Below are 20,799 nucleotides of genomic sequence, written 5' to 3' on the forward strand. Positions count from 1 at the left end.
TGTCCACCTTGTTATATAATCCAGAAAAGCTTCATAAAAGGATAATGCTAACAAAATCGTGAAATTGAAATTAAAACATAATGCCAACAAACATGAAACAATAGTTAAAAGCAATCTACCTTTAATGCGCCAATTTCTCATAAAAGTAGTAGTTTTTTTTTGAGGCAATAAAAAAAAGCAAGAAAAGTTGAACTAAAAGAGAATTATCTTAATAACTTATTCAACATATTCCAGGACTTATAATGGAAAAATGGAAGTCTTTCTAAAGTTACGACAATGACTTTTGGAAATAGCGTAATGTATATTGAGATTGTTTTAGTTCGAACTGATGTGAAAATGGCATAATTGTTTTCCTTTACTTTCCTAGTTCAGTGAGCATCAACAATATCATAAACCATTCCCAGCAACTGGCTGGATGAATTTGTAAAAGCTCAGGCTGTGATCCAAGATTATGAACAAAAATCTCATCCTCCAAAGAAAAGGCATGTGCCCACCAACAAAAACAATTGTAGCATACCACAAATGGGGTATTATCAAAATATGGAACATGGTGCAGCCATTGCTTGGAGTCTTTTGACCTGAGAATATATGTTTGTCCTAGAAGATCAGACCACAGTAATGATACTACATCGGCTTCCTTCTCCCATTCTTGCATTTCATCCTCAGAAGGTGGATTCTCCACCTCACTACCACTGCCCATACTATCTGCCATGTACCCGTTGAAATAATCTTTGACTGAATCGTCATCTATCTTGTATTTGGCAAATTTCAACTGCAATGCAGAATCTTCTTCGCTTGTATGCCCCTTTCGCTTTCTCCTCTTCGTGCTCACATCGGTTTTCACATAACTAGCAGCGTTGAGAAATGCGGATTTTGCAGTTTCCATGACATCATCTTTTGCAGGTTCAATTCTTCCTTTGTTATCACAGAAGAAAAGATCATCATCCCTCATGTTAGTTCCTGAATCAAATTTTGTAGTGTTGTCACAGGCGTGAGATTCCTTGAACATTACTAGATCTGAAATGTCATCCTCAAAAAGCTTAAACCCTCGTTCTTCAACAACCACAAATCACTCTACAAGTTGAAACAATATTATAAAACATTGTGGAATTCAGCTAAAGTGACCACATAATAGTATTTAGATACTGACTGAGAAGCTCCCAAGGCGTGTTAGCATTGGGTCGGTTATGTTCTTCCAAGTTGACCTGATGAGTGGCCCATTCAACTAAGGCATTTGGAACACCAGAAGTCCTAAATGATTTACTGTAGGATATTGCTTTGTTAAAATCTCCATTGCTCCTGCTACAACAATGAATTTCAGCACTAATGCTAATATCTGCAAATATCTGTAACCTTGAGCACGCACCTAACAGACTGAATGGCTTCATGAGTAACAATTAGTCTTCTCATTAAAAGATTCATCAAAAAATTGTTGAAATTTTCTACTTCAATTCCAGGATTTATGAAAGAATAATCCACTAAAATCACAGCATCATAGAGGACATTTCGTACCAAGCTTTCGTCTGTGGAACTCTGAGCAAAAAAACTTGCATTAGAAACATTTTCAAAACTAAAAGCAATAGATGTGAAAAATTAGCTTAGACTCCAATATAGAAATAAATGGTCCCAGCCAAGAATGAGCTGCAGGGTGGTACTAGAAAGAAGTAAGCTAATGATAACCTAACTTACTTGGTGTCAACAATTTCTTGATGCTACTTATAGCTCTGACCTACTTAAAATCAAAAGTACAGTAAAAGAACAACCTCCCCTACAACTATCTCTGAAAGCAAGCATCACAGAAAATGTTGTGGAATATTGACTACATTAACAAAAGGGAAGATAAGAATTTGAAACCCAAGCAAGGACTGCAGTTCATTTCTGTTCATGACTCTGCTTGTGATCAAGAAATATGAGCAAGTTATGATGTTATATAATGATTATAAAGCTGGTCTTGAATAAATATCTTCGCAGAACAATGATCTGAGGACCTGAACCAAGCCAAGCATTGCTAATTAACTATTCGCAAGCTATCTAGGATATCCTGTAGATAAATTGTTGTTCATTCAAAAAGCAAGATCAGATATGGCATAGGTTAGTAAACATCTTCTTGGGTTAATTAATTAAATATAAAGCTTACATCATGCTGATATTTGTAGTTATGCCTTACTGTCTCTGACTAGCATACTTACCAAGATGGTAATGACGGGCATCGGTGGCTTCAGTAGCAGTCTCAAAATTATATCTGTTTATGAAGGTCAGAAGTCAGATAAGAATCACATGTTAAATCAGCCAATCGTGGAAACTTCTCTATTGTTATCAACATCAGCAAAGGTACTCTGCATGGAACATCTATTGTATCTATCAGGGAAAAGAATATCACTTAGGACCACTTTAGATAGTAAATAAGGTGCCAAAAAACTAAAGCTTTCAACAATTACTGTGAAATTGACAGAATTAAAACTATAGTGTAAAGAAAAACAAAACTAATGATACTTCCAAAGTTCCAATACACACAAAAATCAGATTGTGTAGATAGCATAAAAGCACAACATGATAACCTTCATGTGATTATAAATCATCAAACCATCTAAAGCATGATAACCTCCACGAGATTATAAGTCATCAAACCATCTAAGTTGAAGCTCCTTGTACGTAGAAATATTAACAGTTTAGGTCAAGACTAGGAAGTAAAAGTTTTCACATGGGCTTAAAGCAGGGAAAGGAACTTACCAAAGAAAACATAGTTCTGAAATGCAGATATCGAATTGACGCTCCATATTGTCAGCTCCTTCTGTAAGTCTGGCCTTGGCAAACTATCCACTTGAACCTTCAGGGTTAGATTTAGCAAGAATGTCTCCGCAGCAACTGCACCAGCTAAATATCCAACTCCACAGTTTTCTTGCTTGAAGAATGCACAGATTTTATCACTGAGCAAAGGAAACAGAATATTCAAATGATCGCCACTCTCACAATGCTGTACCGTCCACACCCGAACTATATCCATAAAACAAGGCAGCAGGTAGCCATCAGAGAGCTCTTGGCCACTAGAAATCCTACCACTACAAATGCTAACATAGCTGATGACAGTCTCAACCAAATTCTCAATCTCCTTTCTCAACTTCTTCGTCACTTCCCCAGACAGCTTCTTTTCCTCACTTAGAAAGTGATATAGCTCCGAAACTACTGGAGCGAGCAAGGCCACGCCCTTTGGGTCATTGCAAGAATATGAGCAAGCCGAAAGCAGCTGGAGAAGGTCTCTTACCGCACAAATTCTACCAAGAACGTCCTTTTTCGACCGGATTGCTTCATGGTAGCCAAGAGCAGAATAGAACCATATAACCTCGAGCGGTGGATCGACGCTGGTCTGGATCAGGCGGAATAAAATCGACCGGAAGGCAGAGAACTCACAGGACTCCTTCTTGACTTCGATGAGGAATCGATCGATGGATTCTTTGAGCATCGAGTGAAAGTTTGTGCCTGCGAGAGGGCCTTCGGCCAGCGATTTGACCGGAGATGGAGATTCGAGGATGATAGGAGGGATTGAGCTGGTGAGGGAAGCTCTAAACCCTAACCCTAGTTTCTCCGATAGTTTTTTTTCGGTGGGAAATTTGATTTGGATTGGGGTTTTGATCCGGTTCGAAAAGCCATTTTACTGGTTCGGAAAATTTCACATTAACCCCAGAAATTTCAAAATGTCTATTTACTCCTCAGACTAAACGGATTTCTCTAATGAATGGAAGACTTTTGCAACGACTCGATGAGAAACTATAATAACGGGTTTTGCAGCTAAAAGTCTTCTTGAAGCTTTGATCCAAAGTCGCCAGGGCATCTCAATTCTCAGTGGCCACCGTACCGCGGTTGCGGAGAGCAGAACGGAAGGCGAGCGATGGCGTGGCTCTTCCAGCCTTCCCACTCTTTGCTCTCGCTTCTCCTCCTTCTCTTCATCTCTTCTTCTCTTCCCCATTCCCTCGCCTTCTCGAAGACGGAGTCCGCGGCTGCTCGAAAGGACGACATCCCCTTCATTAAGTGCCAGGTCTGTGAGAAGATCGCCCATCAAATCATCCATCAGGTGAAGCAAAAGGAGGCTCAGATTTCGCCAAAAAAGGTTCATTTTGTCTACCTTTTTTTTTTCGAGTTTTTTCTTATTTGCATTAGTTGTTTCCTCTTTCCAAGCGGTAGATCTGAGGTGATTGATTCGGTGCTGCATTAGATCTCGGAGTTCCAGATCATTGAAATAGCTGAGAATATTTGTAATTTGAAGAAGGATGAGTCGGATTGGATTCTCCAGATTGACCTTGTTGAGAAAGGCGATAAGTTGGAGGTATGTGGAGGGACTCAACTAAGCCGCAGTGAGTTTGTTTAGCTTGTTATGTAGTGCACATATAAAAATATAATCTCTACCTCGTTCCTTTCATTAGAAAGTTACTACATTTCTAAGAGCTTTGTTCTGCAAACGATACTATATAGAAATTAAGGAATTAGAGCCTCAATGCGCTAACGAATTCACATATACAACATGCAAGGATGGTCTCTTGGATTCGTTTCTTTGTTGCCTGTGAATATTTGAATTTTCTGTCTTATTTGTGCAATCCCTATTTTCCATGCTGTTAGATGTCTCTGTAAACCCTTGTCCTAGCCTAGCCTATGGATTTTGGCTACCAGGATTTTAATGTTCTTGCTGCATATTTAGTTCATATGGAACTGATTATCTACTCAAAAAGAAGATATGTACTAGTTAAATGTTTAAATTGAATTGTAAAATTCTGATAAACGCAAAACCTGTTGGTTACTGGAATACGTTTGGAACTACGGTTATGAACTACCCTCGTCATATTAGCAAAATGGTTCTTCTTGTTTTTCAGAAATACACAATGTTTAGTTTTAACTATTGCCTTCTCTTTATTCCAAGCCATTTCTTGGTACCATTAGTTGGTTCCGTTACTGATATCTATTTTTGACCAAATATATTTCTTTCTTGCAATCCTCAATTAGATTTTGCACTTTCCAGTTGGTTGAGCAAGGTATTGAAGGAAAATGTAATTCAGAGTGTAAAACCATTGAGCGTGCTTGTCAAGAGGTAACACATGTGCATTCCATCTGGTATAAATGTTGTTTATTTAGATATGAGCAATGGAAAATATCAAATGTAGTCAATTTATATAGTTTCTTTTCATCTAACTGAACATTGCTTTTATTGTTTTAGTTGGGCCTCTTGGTAAAAAGTTAGTAATCGATAATTCTTCTTTTTAATCCATCACTGAGATTATGAAAATGAGGTTCTTGCTCTATGTTTCAAAAGGAAACTGAATGTCTTTATATTCTATCTGTTGGCTGCGTAGCTAGACCTATTACTCTGCATTATTTTTTATATTTATGTAGCTAGAAGTTGATAAATTTGAAGTTTGCACCACATCTTAAGTTGGGTTTCCAATTTGTTAAAAAATAATCCTTGTCTTTTATTCTTCTTAATTTTTCTTGAGGAAGAAATTTTGTATGGGTGGTTAAAGAGTCTTTATTCGATATGGCATCTAAATGATATTCAGTGACGATGTGTTCTCATGGAAAAACTTGGCATTATTGCATTGGCCAAACTGAAGAGATTCTGAAATGGTCAGCATTCCTTATGCTGTTCAGATAATTTTACACTAATCCACTAGTTGATGATCACACAGACACATTGTGGCATGATTTATATGTTTATTGCATTATCAAAATTTTATTATAAAAGCTTCCATGAAAAATGTTTTTTTAATCTTCTTTCCAAATTTTAAATTCCTTTTATTGTAAATGAAAACTGAAAATAGATATCTGGAAGCAGTTTCCACAAATCAAATGCTCACTAGATTCACAGAGATGATAAATTGCTGAGAAAACATTAATATGTATTCCTATCGGAAAATTGAGATCTCACTTGCCCATATTTTCATTTATATAACTTGTTGGCCACTGATATATTGAACATAGGAAAAATATTTTAATTTTGTGTATTAGTCTTTATACTATATGATTGTTCTTTGAGGCCAATCTTGAATTTCTGTCAGACAACTACTGTGGTACCATCTGTAGCAAGATTATAATAAAAATCCATATCATGTTGCATTAAGTGATTATATGGATATACTTTTTGAAATTTGGACGACTATGATCTGATCCCTTGTCAATTTGTTAATTTTCTGACGTAGAGATATAATTTGGTGAGTCATGAATAATCCCTGGATGACAAGTCCTATATATAACTGAAAGCCTCTTGGATCCTTTTGTTGGTTCTTTTTTTGTGAATATATCTAGTGAATGAGGCTCTTACCATAGAGGAGCTGAGGACGGTCAATTCATGTGGTTGTACTCTTGCCTAAAAAGCTTGTTTCGATGATCCAAATCAACAACTCAAAACTATTGCCTCTTACTCTTAGGTTGCAATGGTGCAACCCTACATTTGCACGAAGACCCACGTTCTTGGTTTTATTTAGCATTATACTGATTTAAGCTTTTAATATGTTCTCTGCCATGTTTTAGTTATTTACACATTTTAAGTGTGCATGCTTACATAAAGATACTTGACTAGTTTTTATAATATGTGCACTACACATTCATTTGCAGATCTTGAGTTATTCAGATACTGATGTTGCTGAATTTGTGTATAGCACAAGACCTTCAGTTGATCAGTTGATTAGTTTTCTCTGCAAGGACCTTTCTAAAGCATGCTTTGTCAAGCCACCTCCTCTTCCTGCGGTAATTTCATGTGCTTGAAAGTTATTACAGTTTAAGTTAAAATAAAGCTCATTCTTTGCAAGACTATACTTTGTCATCTATGTTTATTTTAATTGTAGCATGTGATCACCTAATTATTGTATTTATAGTACCTGCGAAGTTTGACGATATCAAAAGACAAAATAACTTGAAAAAAAAATATATCTACGAGCAACAAGTATAATTATCAGTTCTGGTTTGATGATGCTTAGCCACCCGTTTTTCCCACTATCATTCACCTTGCATTCTTTCAGTATCAATATAGCCAAGAGTCAAAATTGGAACCTAATATTGATAGGCTATGTTATATTGTGGCCTTGGTTCCTGTCTATTTAACCATCCTCATCAAGCAATGCTAATTCCAATTCTGTGATCAGCTACATAATTTATCACTTTGTGAACTCAGGCTAATTATAAAATCAATTGTTCACATCAGAACATATCCATACCATCTTATCTTCATCTATTGGAGTTAAATTTATTGCTCTTCAATAATAATGTAATTCCTTTTGTAACTCCACACATTTATCTTCACATTCAATTTCAGTTACATAAATATTTTGTATGCTGTTGCCTAATAGCTTAACACTAGGTAATAAATACTGAGAGATTGTACCCGTCTTATAAAAACACAACAGTCACGATAAAATCTAGAAGCTCCTCTTCATAGTCACTCGCTCTTTATCAATGATATTTTTGTCAATATCTTGTTGATTAGTAATACAAGATATCTAAAAAGGACAGACCGGTGCACGAAGCTCCCACTAATGCAGAGGTTTTAGCCTTTTCCCATAATGTGTGCTTTCAGTTGTTTTTGTATTATCTATCTGCATTTAGAAAAAGGAAAACTAGCAATGGTTTCTTTACAAACTTGCTTTTGCATTTCTCAAAGTTGAAGCAATACATCTCATATGAAAGTCATGGGTTTCGTCAAGCCTAGGTTTAACCTTCATCATAATCTACCTTCTTCAAAATCTGCTCATGACAAGAGCATTTCTTTTCTATCACTTATATAGGACCTTTTTACCTTTGCTGTATTAGTTTTTTGAAATGCGTGGTTCCATTTTCATATCACATATACTTCGCAAGTAAGGAATGGGTAAGCTTGGGCTGAAATATGTGAACCAATTCATTGGAATCTGGAATTCACTGACATCAACTGACTTGAAGCTTGTTTGGGGAATTAAAATGCTAAGGATACTTCTGCAAAGCTGTAATTTATATATCAGACTTCATGAAGCGGCTGAATTATACATAACTTCTTGCAGGATAGAATTCCTGGAGAAGCCTTTATGGCCAAGCCCACTAAAGAAGCTGAAATGGATAAGATTTTGAGATCTATGGAGGTAATTTACCATCTGGTTTAGACTCTTCAATTTGCTTCATGCAAATGAATTGGTGCCTGCAACTACCGTGAGAACAGGGCATGCCGGGCGCACCTGGAATGAAAATGTACTCGCGGGAAGATTTGATGAGTGGTAATTTTGGTGGTGGTGACGAATGATGATGAGGACGAAGAAGATAACTTCTCTGAGAAACTGGTTTGCGAACTTTTTCCCTTTTGTTTTCAGGAATCAAAAACCTTTTTTCTATTATTTTCATGTTTTGAGAGAGTTGCTTCATTATTCAGGGAAACATTCTGAAGAGTAAAGACCCTCCCAAGCAGGACTATAGACAGAAGATTTTGCAACGTATCACTGAAACAGGGACGGCGATAAAGAGGCATATGAACATAGTATCGAAACATGCAAAGAGCTGGTGGAGAAAGTTTACAAAAGGTGCAAGTCCAGCAAAAGCAAAGAAAATTGATCTCTGAGCCTGCAAGAATCATTTTTACGCAGTAAATTCTGAGATCAGACAGAAAGTTTGCTTGAACTGAATGCCATTAACGGGTACAAGAACAGTTTGGCATTATTGTTTCCTTCTATTTCTATCGAAAAGAACATTTAGAATAATGAGTTTTAGACATAAATTTGAGATATGCATCTCAAAACCTTGCCCCCTAAATGTCAAACTGAGGTGAACGATACTTCAAAAGCGATGATCTTCCTCCTAATCCCCCAGGTTTTGTGCCATTGCTGATGAAACAAATGTCTAGTTTCTAATGATTGACCAATTTAAAATGTTAAACTGAAGTTCTATAAGTTTTTTGAAAAAGATATTGCCCCTACTTAATGTTACCAAGATTTAAAGAAAGGGATCAATTGTACCTGTAGTCACAAAGAAAGTTAAGACAACGTAGAATCCACATCCACAAAATGATGATTGATGAGCAATATGATCAAACTTTTAGGAATGGATTTTTTTTTTGTTTTCAGAAGAGCTCAAAGAAAAGAAAGATTCATCCTTATTTAGAGGTGAAAATTTGATCACTCAGTGAATTTTAAAAATTCATGAACAATTGTTAAGGGTCAAGTAGGATTGAGAAGTGCATTATTCTATAAGATTTCTATTCTCTCTATAAAAATTATAGATGTTTATACTAAATTACATTAGTGGGCCCGTTGGGGTGATTAAAGTGGGTGCGCAAATGTCTTGGAGTAGAAGTTCGACTGACCACAAGTGCCACGTACGCCCTAGCCCAAACTACCCCGATCGGACTCGATGAATAAATTGCCGATGCCTTGCGCAGTCGCCTTTTCCCCTAACGCCTGAGCTGCTGTGTCTTCACTCTCCGATCTCTTCCCAGCCGGAGTCATCAGGAAGGTACGCAATCCGTGTTCTTTCTTCTATGGGCTCTTGACCTATGGTTTATCTTATAGCTTTCGAATTTTGTTTGGTTCTAATCGTTTCGTTGGATCTAGGGGTTTGCGTTCAGTCAATGCTTTTCCCCTTTTCATCCTGATACAAGGTTTAGAAAAAAAGATCTCTGTATGGTTTTACTGCCTTTTCTTTTGATGTGGATCAGTAAACACAGATTTGTGCTTTCTTGATCTATTTTTCGGTGGTTCTTAAAATGGGTGGCTGATAAAATTGGCGTGTCTGAATTTTGACATGGGCTCTTGTAGTTTGTAGATGGCGTCGAGACTACAGAATCTTCAATCTAGGGCTGTGGAAGTCTCTAAGTTGGTGTCGAAGCACGGATGCGCTTACTACAAGGATCTTCTGGAGAAGAACAAGCAGCACATTGTGCAGCCACCGACCATAGAGAAGTGCCAAGAGCTTTCAAAGCAGCTGTTTTACACACGTCTTGCGAGGTATAACATATGGTTAATTTATGAAGTTCAGAAAATATTAATTTTGGTTTCTCTGTGATGGCATCAACAGATTGTCCTTTGTCTTTCAATTATATAGATTCTGTTTCTCAGCCAGTATATGCGTGAACCAACTTTTTCTAAACCCTACCCTTAGAGATCATGAAATAGTTTTGTTTGGTTTAATTCTCAATCAAAGTCTTTATCAGCATATTTGCTTGATTTTGTGATGCAACTATTGAAACATTTACAGTTGCTGTTGAAGATAAATTTAATTTATTAATGAGATAAACCTTCAATTTCCTTGTTCCTTGATGTGGTCAAATGTTTCTTGTAAAATTCCATTTCTGGTAGATATAAACTGTCAAAATAATTAAAGTATATGCCAAATTAATTGGTAAAATTGAACTAGAACATAAGAATCTTGATTTTACACTATTTCTAATAGATAACTTTATCTGGATTAGATGTTTATTAGAGTTGCCTAAACTCTTGAACTGCACACCACCTGATAATTCATCACATTAGTAGAAGCGGGTTGCCTTCCTAATAAGAACAAACTCTAGGCTGAGTGTTTCTCCCTTGAGCTATGGGGCAGTGTGGTATTCCACGAGAGAGGTTGTTAATGTGGCGCACAAGGCAGACTGTGCGATGGGTATATATTCAACCTTTTGGCTTGCTTTAGCTGCTCTTCTATGCTGAACATCAGTGAGAGCGAGGTATAATCGAACATTTGTGCTTTTCTTCTAGGATTTAATTGGGATCCATGGGATTCACTTGTTTAGTCCATTTCTCTATGATCATTATGTTTTTGTCTTTTCAAATATGTTGTGATTAGCATGTAGTGAAATTTAATGAGGTCCCAAAGGTTTATTATCTTGAAAAATGCAACATTGATGAAAATATGTAGGGCATGTTGGTATAATATATATTCCCAGGAACTGAAGGCCTGAGGGTCCGTGATTACTAATTTTCTTTATTTGCAATATGTATACGATGAATGTCTTTGAAAAAAAAAGTTAAACTTTAGATTTTGACTTGTGAAAAAGAAGTATTGATTTAGCTACGATTATATATTATGATAGATTTCAACAAGTAACAGTTGCTTTGCATTGTGTAAGACCTTGCAAGTTACGGCTACTGCTGTCTAGCAAGTATGCAATGCAATTTTACAAACCATTATACTGATATTGATATATTTTGTTACAGCATCCCTGGTCGTTGTGAGTCATTCTGGAAGGAATTTGATGCGGTGAAACACATTTGGCGGAACCGAAATGATCTCAAAATCGAGGACGCTGGAATTGCAGCACTATTTGGGCTCGAGTTGTATGCATGGTTCTGTGTCGGTGAGATAGTGGGAAGAGGATTTACTTTCACTGGTTACTACGTTTAAATGGCCTGAGGTCAACGCAAAGATCTGTTTATTTAGGTTTTTGCTGTTGGATAATGCGTTTTTTTATCTCAATTTTTGATTTTGCCCATAAATTCATTGAGCTGGAGAGTCAGCTAGACAGATTGTAAGTCGGTGAATAATTTGGAGACTTGTTTCTCTTGCGAGTTGAGAATACACTCTTGTTCTTCACCATTTGTTTTGCTGTTTCTTTAGAGAGAGAAAAAAAGGAATTTTCCAATTATTTTCGATATAATTGTGTAACACAAGCTTTTTTATTATTTGTATTTTGTATCTTCTTATAATCGAACGAGGATGAATTTATTTTTAAATATATATTTGTAAAATGTAAAAGTGATATATAAATTAAAATGTGCCTTTTCCACTTGGTTCGATGTTGGGATAAAGTTTAGAAGGAGCCCACGCGCCCGCCAATCACAGTGCAGGGAGGTGCTACTTATTGATATTTAAATTGATAAAATGGGGTGGGGATGGTGATCCCGTCACCTTCCGGTGAGCCAGACCGAAAGAACCCCGTCAATTCCAAGGCGACCGAGAAAGTAAGGCACCTCTTCGTCGTCTTCCCCACTCTCGCTTTGGAACCTAATCCCCGGTTTCCTTCGTCTTCCCGAGCGAGATCGTAGGGAGGAGAGACGAGGACTGGGGTTGGGCGAGCGGGCCTTGAACCCCTCGCCGTAGGATGCATGGATTCGGAAAGCATCGAATGCGTGTCGTCGATCGACGGGATGGACCAAGAGGAGACGTCCGTTCAACACCTCCACTCCTCCAAGGCCCATGTCGTCGCCCCTCCTCCCCCTTCTGCAATCACCCCTGCCACCAGCGTCCATGAGCTTCTCGAGTGTCCTGTCTGCACAAACTCCATGTACCCCCCAATCCATCAGGTCTGTTTTTTTTTTTTTTTTGGCTATGCAATCTTTGGTCCCTTCTGCTTTCTTTAGGTTATTGCTACAGTCTGTTTGCCTATCCTGCTAGGATCGGAGAAGATACTGCAATTCTATGTGCACTTGTTTGCTGTAGTTCAATGATTATTTTGACCATGTCTTGGAATTTCATTTCTCCTTTCTTATGTTCCTGACCATTTTTAGGAATCGGTATGTGTGGTTTTTCGTTCTCTTGAGTTTTGAGGAATCGGTATAAGGATTTCGAATTGCATTTTGTGTATGTGGATTTTCAATGTTATAATGTTTTAGGTTTTCTGTTGATATTTGGGCTACTCCCGGAAGATATGACCACTGTGCACAAGTAAAAGGTCGTCCTTCGCAGTAGCTTAATGTTATTCTGTAAAGTGTTTTCTCAATATTTTGATTCTTATATACAAACCCATCAACCAAGGTCCTATCGATTGTTATCTGGTGATCTGCTTGATTTTATTATATCGGTCAAGAATTGCACTATTTGATTTTGACATTTTCTAGTTAGAATGCCACACTTTTAGTTGCCACATACTGTTAGCTGAAATTGACGAGTTTAACATGTACGGCTGTATGTGAATGTTATTGTTAATTTTTAGAAAGATTTTGTGGAAAAGTAAATCTATTATTTGTCAGTCACTTCAAAAGGAAGTTAATTTGATGTTTCCAAAAATTTGCTTTCTTGCTCACATCATTGCCTACTGTAGGAGTAAATGTTTTTAGGCAATTATACATTATACTTATGATATTTATTTTGATAAATTTTGCAAGTTATATTCTCTTATTCCCTAGCTCACTACAGAATGATCAGATGTTTGAACAATGAACAGTTTGGGACCTTTGAATCTTGTCTCTTCCTATAAACTTCTCTTAGTTGAATGAAACTGATAACTTATTTAGTAATTGGCATATTGACTTATTAATTGGTAATTTATATGTTGAATCCTAACCATAATAGTATGTTACGTGGCCTTCATGACTTGTTGGCTTTCAAAGTTTTCAAGGAATATTTTTCTTCCAATTATTTGATTGAAATGCAGAATATATGGTTTATAGAATTATATTTTAGAAATGCATATTTTTGGGCTAATACTTACTGATCGTATGATTATGAGGATTGTTTCAAGTCATACGTAGTAGAATCACCCTGACATTGATGTTAATTCTCTTTACTTTTTAATCCTAAAGATTGTATCATTTTGAAAATCATTAGTTAATTGTGTATCATCTTTATTACGTTGAGTAGTCAGCATCCATAATATTCTTTAGGTACCACCAACTATGGATGCTCAAAATTAACTATTCCAGACCTGAGGAATACATATTATTTTGTTAGGAAAAGTATAGGTGACAGCTAACACGTATTTAATAAAGAGAGAACAATTATTACACCCATAAACTGTGAGCGCAGCTAAATATATTGAAGTATGATAGAATAACACTAAATTACTTTCTGATAAATCGAGTGGCATGGATGGGACAATTTGTATAGTTAAAGTAAGATATTTTATTACTGGGAACCCATGTTTTGCTAGCTAAACTTATAGTATTCAGGTATTTATTCAATTTTATTTAAGAGAGGATAATAAAAGCTAATGTGACATTTTGGAAACCATTATTGTGGCCTAATTTTTATGTTATCCAAGTTTATATGAATAAGCTCTATCTCCTATTATATCATCATTTATATTTAAATAAAACCACAGATGGATTATGTTAATTCTGACATTGACAAAGTTCAAGAGCAAATAGATATCTTCGTATGATCTCAACTCTCATCTTAACAGATGGATTATGTTAATTCTGACATTGACAAAGTTCAAGAGCAAATAGATAAGCTGAGAAGTACAAATGCCAAAGGATATTTATTAGGCAAGTACTTTAAATACTTTTTATCGTGAAATATTTATTTCATTTTGTTTTCTAATAGCGCATATTTGTTTTTCTATTTTCTATTTTCTATTTTCTGTTTGTAATGTACTATCTTAATTTTGTTTTTGGATATCCTTGCAATCTCACAATAAATGATCACAAACTCTGCATAATGTGATTGCCACTATGTATTAATTGATTGTGGGCATTAAGTGCAAAGACCATGTCTTCTACGAGGATTTCAATTGTTTTGGTGAAAACCTGCCAATCAAATATCAGTACTATGGATCTTCATTTATAGGTGAAATTTTATTTATCTTTCCATATTCTTTATTACTTTTTTTAGGAAGATTGATCTCATTGAAAATTTTAATGTTTTGGCTGAGAAGAGAATGTGATTTGGAGATAATGTAAGATGTTTGATCATGAAGAATTTACATGAACAATCTCCTCAAAAGACTGTCATAATGGAACTATAGTGGAGTACATCCCTGAAGGATGCCAACCAGCCCATAGTTGTTCTAATTGGTGTCTATTTAATGCAACACAAGGAATCCTATGATTAGTAGCACATAGATGATATATTGATGGGCAAGTGAAAGATGATGACAACAAACAGAACGAGCATGGAGTATCAATTAGTCTTACTCGTACACAAGATAGGACAAGAAGCATTTTTGAAGAGGATGTTTGGAAAAATTTTGACATGGGATGATTTTGAGTTGCTGAAGAAGATGCTTAGATTTAGATGATTTGAACATAACTGGTGTCAGACAATCCAAATCCCAATGAATAAGCTTTTGGGTTGGATATGTTTATTGTCTTTTGTATTTTGTGGTGTCAAATGTTTATTCTAGTGCCTATTGAGTTAATATAACTATGCATATACTTTTTGTAACCTTTCCATAGCTGAAAAGAGTTTGAAGTGAAATTGGGGGGAGATACAAGAGGCAGCGAGGGATCAAATCAGCACATTAGCAGACCATCTCTATCAAATCAGATAAGTACTTGTCAATATGAGCCTGAATAGAAGCAGTGATTGGTAACAGATTGAGATTTTAAATGCTCCTGACTGCACAAATTGACGGCCTTTATGGGACAAATAATCAGGATGCCTTGGAGCAAAATGCCTTTCTTTTTGCAAAAGCATGAACTATTCGGCTGCTGATTTCAATTAACATATATTATTGGCATCCTTTTTACTTAGTTAATAGATTAATTATGTTTCCAGGGATTACAAATTGTGGATTATATTGGGTGACTAAGCTTCTTTTATCAAACCAAATGCAACTGGAATCTACTCAGCTGATTTATGGGGTATAGGACAAAAAATATTTTAGTTATAATCATATTTACTTGGATCACAAGCAATGTGTGCAGCTTCAAAAGTTAAGGATTACACGAGTGCAACTGATCCTTTCCCAAAAGGTAAGAAGCTGTAGCCTGTAGCTAACCAGAGTTCAACATCATCAATTATAATTTTGCTAATTTTGGTTAGGTTAGCTTCATCGTGATTCAAGGAAATCTTTAGCATATTCTTATTCGTAATTTTGTGTACCCCTTCTCTTTCTTCTTCCTAAAAGTTGGAGTGCATGGATCTTGTAATTGTTTCGTTTGTAGGCAGCATCATCTCCTACATATATGTTGATACATATCTATATGCTGGCTAGATTAGCTAGCAAAGCATCTTGGCATATTTCTTATACTAAAATTGTCTTGTGAGTTACTTTTGCAGTGTCAAAATGGGCATACACTCTGCTCAACATGTAAAACAAGGGTGCACAACCGTTGCCCTACTTGTCGCCAAGAGCTTGGGGATATCAGGTGTTTGGCACTGGAAAAGGTGGCTGAGTCACTTGAGCTTCCTTGCAAGTACTACCCACTTGGATGCCCTGAAATCTTCCCTTACTACAGCAAGCTGAAACATGAAGCTCAGTGCAACTATAGACCATACAATTGCCCATATGCAGGATCTGAATGCTCTGTCGTCGGAGATATCCCTTTTCTGGTTACACACTTAAGAGATGATCACAAGGTAGACATGCATACGGGGTGCACATTCAATCATCGATATGTTAAATCTAATCCACGAGAAGTTGAAAATGCTACATGGATGTTGACTGTAAGTAAACATAGTTCCAGTCTTACTAGTTTGTATTTTTGATCATTTTACATTCTTAAAGAAACAATCCTCGAAGGTATCTAAGGAACATTATCTAAGTTTGTTGCTCCAAAGCAGTATCCAGCATCGTCGAACATTATTCTCTTATATACATTTTTATTTTGTTCATTTGTGTTATTTTTTGCAGGTTTTTCACTGCTTCGGTCAGTATTTTTGCTTACACTTTGAGGCCTTCCAGCTTGGGATGGCTCCTGTTTACATGGCATTTCTACGCTTTATGGGGGACGAAAACGAAGCCAGAAACTTTAGCTACAGCCTTGAGGTTGGGAGCAACGGCAGGAAGCTAATATGGGAAGGAACACCCCGAAGCATTCGCGACAGTCACCGTAAGGTTCGCGACAGTCACGATGGGCTCATCATACAGAGGAACATGGCACTCTTCTTCTCCGGAGGCGACAGGAAAGAGCTGAAGCTGAGGGTGACAGGCAGGATCTGGAAGGAGCAGCAGAACAACGAGGCCGGTGTTTGTATGCCAAACCTCTTTAGCTGAAAACTTACTCCATTCACTCTGGTTGTTGCTGTAGATGATGTAACATGAAATTCTACGACCTCGTTATATTTTAAACCCATGTGTTGGTTGATGCATGAGCAAGAATTTGGTTCCATATTTTCAAGGCGCTGTTTCTTCACAGTATTTGGTAATTTGGAATTAAAAGAGAATGAAACATGTGGCAACTGATTTAAAATATTTAGGATAATATAGTGCAATTGTATCTATATATTACTATGGTTGCTATTAAGGGTTCGAATGAATGGAATCGAATCAAATAATATAAAATAATAATAATTGAATAAATAATAATAATTGAATTCAAGCTCGTAAAGTAAAGTATATATGATATTTAAAATTTAAAAATATAAATAATTGTAGTTTGAATTTGATTTAAAATAAAATTTGAGCTCGAGTATAATTGAATTATAATTTAAAATAATTTAAATTCAAATTCGATTAGAATTATTTAAATTTTAATTTGAATATATTTAAATTAAAATTATATAAAATTAATTAAAATTTAATTTAAATTATTTAAATTTTAATTTAAATATATTTAAATTAAAATTATATAAAAATAATTAAAGTTTGATTAAGTTTTATTCTTGAGTGGTTCATGAATAATCAAATAAATTATTATAAATTTGAAATCGATTTAAAAATTTTTGAACATGTCTAAGTACAATTTAAATTCAATAATTTTGAATTCAAATCAAATATTTTTAAAATCTGTTCGAAAAACTCACCGACAGACTATATAAAAAAAATGATAATCCCAGTTAGTCAGGTTGACTCAATCCCTGGGGTAATCGGTCCCACAGAAGTTTCCCACCGATCACCAGGGTAAATCGGGAAGCGCACGCAGTAGCCAACCCAGATGCTCAGCATCCTTTGATTGTGATCCCCATTTGGAAGAAAATTCTTGTAAATACGTCGTAGCTGGAGATTGAATCGCGAGTGTCTGGGTGACAACCTGAATATCCTACCATGGCCCCGATATTTGAGCCGGGGACACCGACAGACTATACAAAAAAAGATAAATCCCAGTCAGTCTCATAGACTCAATCCTTGGGAGTGGCCGACCAGGTCCCACGAAAGTTTCCCACCGACCACCAGGATAAATCGAGAAGCGCATACGACGGTCAATCCAGATGTCCAGCCACCGACAGACTATACAAAAAAAATGATAATCCCAGTCAGTCTCATGGACTCAATCCCTGGGGGTGTCCGACCCGGTCCCACGGAAATTTCTCACCGACCACTAAGGTAAATCGGGAAGCGCATACGACCGACAGATTATACAGATATTATAGCAAGTGTTTTATTTATTGTTATTTTAGCGCAATGAAAAGTTAACGAGTATTATATTGGACTTTATAAAAAGATAAATTAAATTACAAAATTTAAAAAGGCATCCTCCCTAAACTAAACTTTAAGTTTAAGCCTAGTTAAACTCTGTTCGATATCAATCGACGCTAGTTGTTTAAGCCGATCGAATGCAATCCCTAATTCATTTTCATTCAAATTTAGGACCGGCCGGCGTGATGATTCTGAAAGGCGGAAATTATAATGATCGTAATAGAAGTAACACCCAAATAAGAATGTAAAAGAAAAAATAAACCATATGGTAAATATTCTAAACGTTAATTAATTTCTCCCTTCAAATTTTCACGCTGTTTAAAGTCCGCAAAAGAATGTGAAATCTACATGGTGTGAGTTTCAAGAGGCATCTACGGAAGCTCCTCGTCAAAGGGCTTGAAACTTGAACTTGGCGATCTCCAAATTTACAGCCGGAGCTCTCTTTAAATACCTGCCTTCTGCTTCTTTTGATCTCATACTCAGCACTCAAGTGCCTCTTTTAACAAACTAACAATTCTATTTGTTTGTCTTTCACCTTGAGAAAATATGGCAGATAAAGTAGCAAGAAAGGCACAAGTATACGTATCATGGGAGAACTGGAGTTATTATTAACATACACTAATTCTGATCTTCATATCAAGTCAGTATTAAGAATACATAAAAATATAACTCAAGCTTTTGAGAAGGAATAAAGATTCAAGCTTACTATCTACTTGTGGCATTTACTAGTTATCTTGAAATTTTCACCATCAACAAGCCATGAACCTGGGTTCCATTATATTAATGTTGTTCAGCTTTGTTTTCTCCAGATACAAGTAAGTACTTCAGCTTTGTTTTCTCCAAATATAAATAACCCAGAGATTTTGAGTTTGTTTTCTCCCCCTCAGATTCAAAAATCTTGCAATGGATTTATTGCAAAAAGAGAATTATATATATTATGAGCATAATTAATCTACTTTGAAGTGTCAACTATTTGTATTTACCAAACTGCTCGACAGTTTCAACATGTAGAACATGTAAAAGCACTGAGTTCTTGGTGGTTCATCTTATGTAGTATTCCATATTCCAAAGAAAACATTAACTATTTGTATTTACCAAACTGCTCGACAGTTTCGATCATAGAAGCATGCATGTTCATTCGCAAATAGACATCTAACTGAAGAATCAATATCATCCTGCATCTTACTGAAAGAATGCTAATTTCTAGAAAATTTTCATTGTGTTGGCAAACCACTCGTAACAAGATACAGACACATTTTAAAATGCAAACTCATAGTGCACCCTGAAGAAGTGACATGCAAGTTGATACATAGAGTCGCAGATGGTATTATTTGTTTCCTAGTTACATCAACTATGCCAGATTACACTGATTAGGCATTTTCTTCAAAATTCTCAAAGTGTCTGATCATATGTGTGTCATGACCATTGCAATCAAACAAGAGAGAAATCAAGATAAGATTTTCTTGCCTGTAAATGACTTTGACGTTTGAGAACATCAAAGATTGCGAGATTTTATAACTTGCACTTGTCCGTCCATTTTAAGCTAGAATTATTCAGGGAGAATGAAATGAAAGCTCCTTCGTACATTATATAGAGTAGGTTTCTTTCAACATGCAGCATGTGAAAGCCAAGTTAAGTACAGAACAGTACACAAGATGTCAAATATGTTGAGAATTTTAGCATCCACGCAAATTCATACAGTTCTTTTCATGTTGATATCTGTCTGGTTGGCTTCTGCATTAATCTAAATAACACTTATCCCTAACTAGATCACATTATCTATTGAGAGTACGTTCATTTATTCATACTGAAAGTTCTCAACCTCTCCCGCAGCCCACAAGTAACTGAATCGTCCCAATCTGAAACTCTCGCCTTGTCCCACCACCCACAAATCTCCAAAAATGATGACAGTCCGAATCCCCGGATCATGACCCTTCGGGAGCTTTCCATTTTTGGAGGCACAATCTTGTTGAGCATTGATAGAGAAATCAATTAATGAACTCAGTTAAGGTCAAGAAGTCATCCTAATAATGGAGGCAGTGGTTGATGCTAAAGAACGAGAGAATTCCATTGCTTTCATAATACTAGAGCAAGTCATGATTTTTCTGATCAAATCAATAAAAAAAAAAGGTTCATTTATAGCGCGTCATTAATTGGGTAGCAAATCGATAAGCTTTCATGACATGGTCCCAGAGAATACTGTTTCATTTAATGATTTCTACAGATCCTAACGCAGTGAAATACAGTTTTACCTCTTGTTTTTTTATCATTGGGATGAGACTTGAAGTGGATTTGAAGCTTTTCATTTAAAATTAGTTGGACGAACGAACACTTATATTATCAAAATTTTATATATAATTTGTGCTTCAGTGTTTCTTGTGTCCAATCACTAGAGGGGAAGCACGTCAAGCTATTGGTATCTTTCCTCCATGTTGGAGAACGAATCTGAATCTTTTGGACCAACTTGGAAGACAAGATATGCCTCCCTTTTTTAGCTTGTGTTCTTCCTTCAACTCTTTCAAATCTATTGGCTTGGATCCCCAAATATTTTTCTTCAATCTTCACCTTTCACTTGCACTTCCACTGGCCATTTCCTGCCTCTGCCATCAATTCCATGGGCCTACCCC

At 36.1% G+C, this 20,799-nt stretch overlaps 2 protein-coding genes and 2 pseudogenes across 5 annotated transcripts; 3 read left to right on the forward strand and 1 right to left on the reverse strand.

The window, feature by feature from the left end:
• Positions 1–350: 350 nt before the first annotated feature.
• LOC141834478 (uncharacterized) lies at positions 351–3,829 on the reverse strand (annotated as a pseudogene).
• A 6-nt stretch (positions 3,830–3,835) lies between these two features.
• LOC141835217 (uncharacterized) lies at positions 3,836–8,702 on the forward strand (annotated as a pseudogene).
• A 617-nt stretch (positions 8,703–9,319) lies between these two features.
• Positions 9,320–11,526, forward strand: LOC141835091 (uncharacterized). 4 transcript variants are annotated; one of them, XM_074722521.1, is made up of 4 exons: positions 9,363–9,453; positions 9,552–9,598; positions 9,763–9,944; positions 11,151–11,526. In XM_074722521.1, the coding sequence occupies exons 3-4, from the start codon at positions 9,763–9,765 to the stop codon at positions 11,335–11,337; spliced, it is 369 nt and encodes a 122-aa protein (XP_074578622.1). In that variant the 5' UTR covers positions 9,363–9,453; positions 9,552–9,598; the 3' UTR covers positions 11,338–11,526. The 4 variants fall into 4 exon arrangements, with proteins under 4 accessions (XP_074578621.1, XP_074578619.1, XP_074578622.1 ...); XM_074722519.1 differs by having other exon boundaries at positions 9,364–9,453; positions 9,756–9,944; XM_074722520.1 differs by lacking the exon at positions 9,552–9,598 and having other exon boundaries at positions 9,320–9,453.
• A 331-nt stretch (positions 11,527–11,857) lies between these two features.
• On the forward strand, positions 11,858–16,934 carry LOC141835090 (E3 ubiquitin-protein ligase SINAT5-like). Its single transcript, XM_074722517.1, has 3 exons — positions 11,858–12,236; positions 15,874–16,260; positions 16,448–16,934. Exons 1-3 carry the CDS (start codon positions 12,039–12,041, stop codon positions 16,808–16,810), a joined length of 948 nt encoding a protein of 315 aa, XP_074578618.1. The 5' UTR covers positions 11,858–12,038; the 3' UTR covers positions 16,811–16,934.
• Positions 16,935–20,799: the final 3,865 nt, after the last annotated feature.

Source organism: Curcuma longa, chromosome 9 (assembly GCF_044706935.1).
Source record: "Curcuma longa cultivar G26 ecotype Majalengka, Jawa Barat chromosome 9, ITB_CL_G26_1.1, whole genome shotgun sequence".
Taxonomy (NCBI): Eukaryota; Viridiplantae; Streptophyta; class Magnoliopsida; order Zingiberales; family Zingiberaceae; genus Curcuma; species Curcuma longa.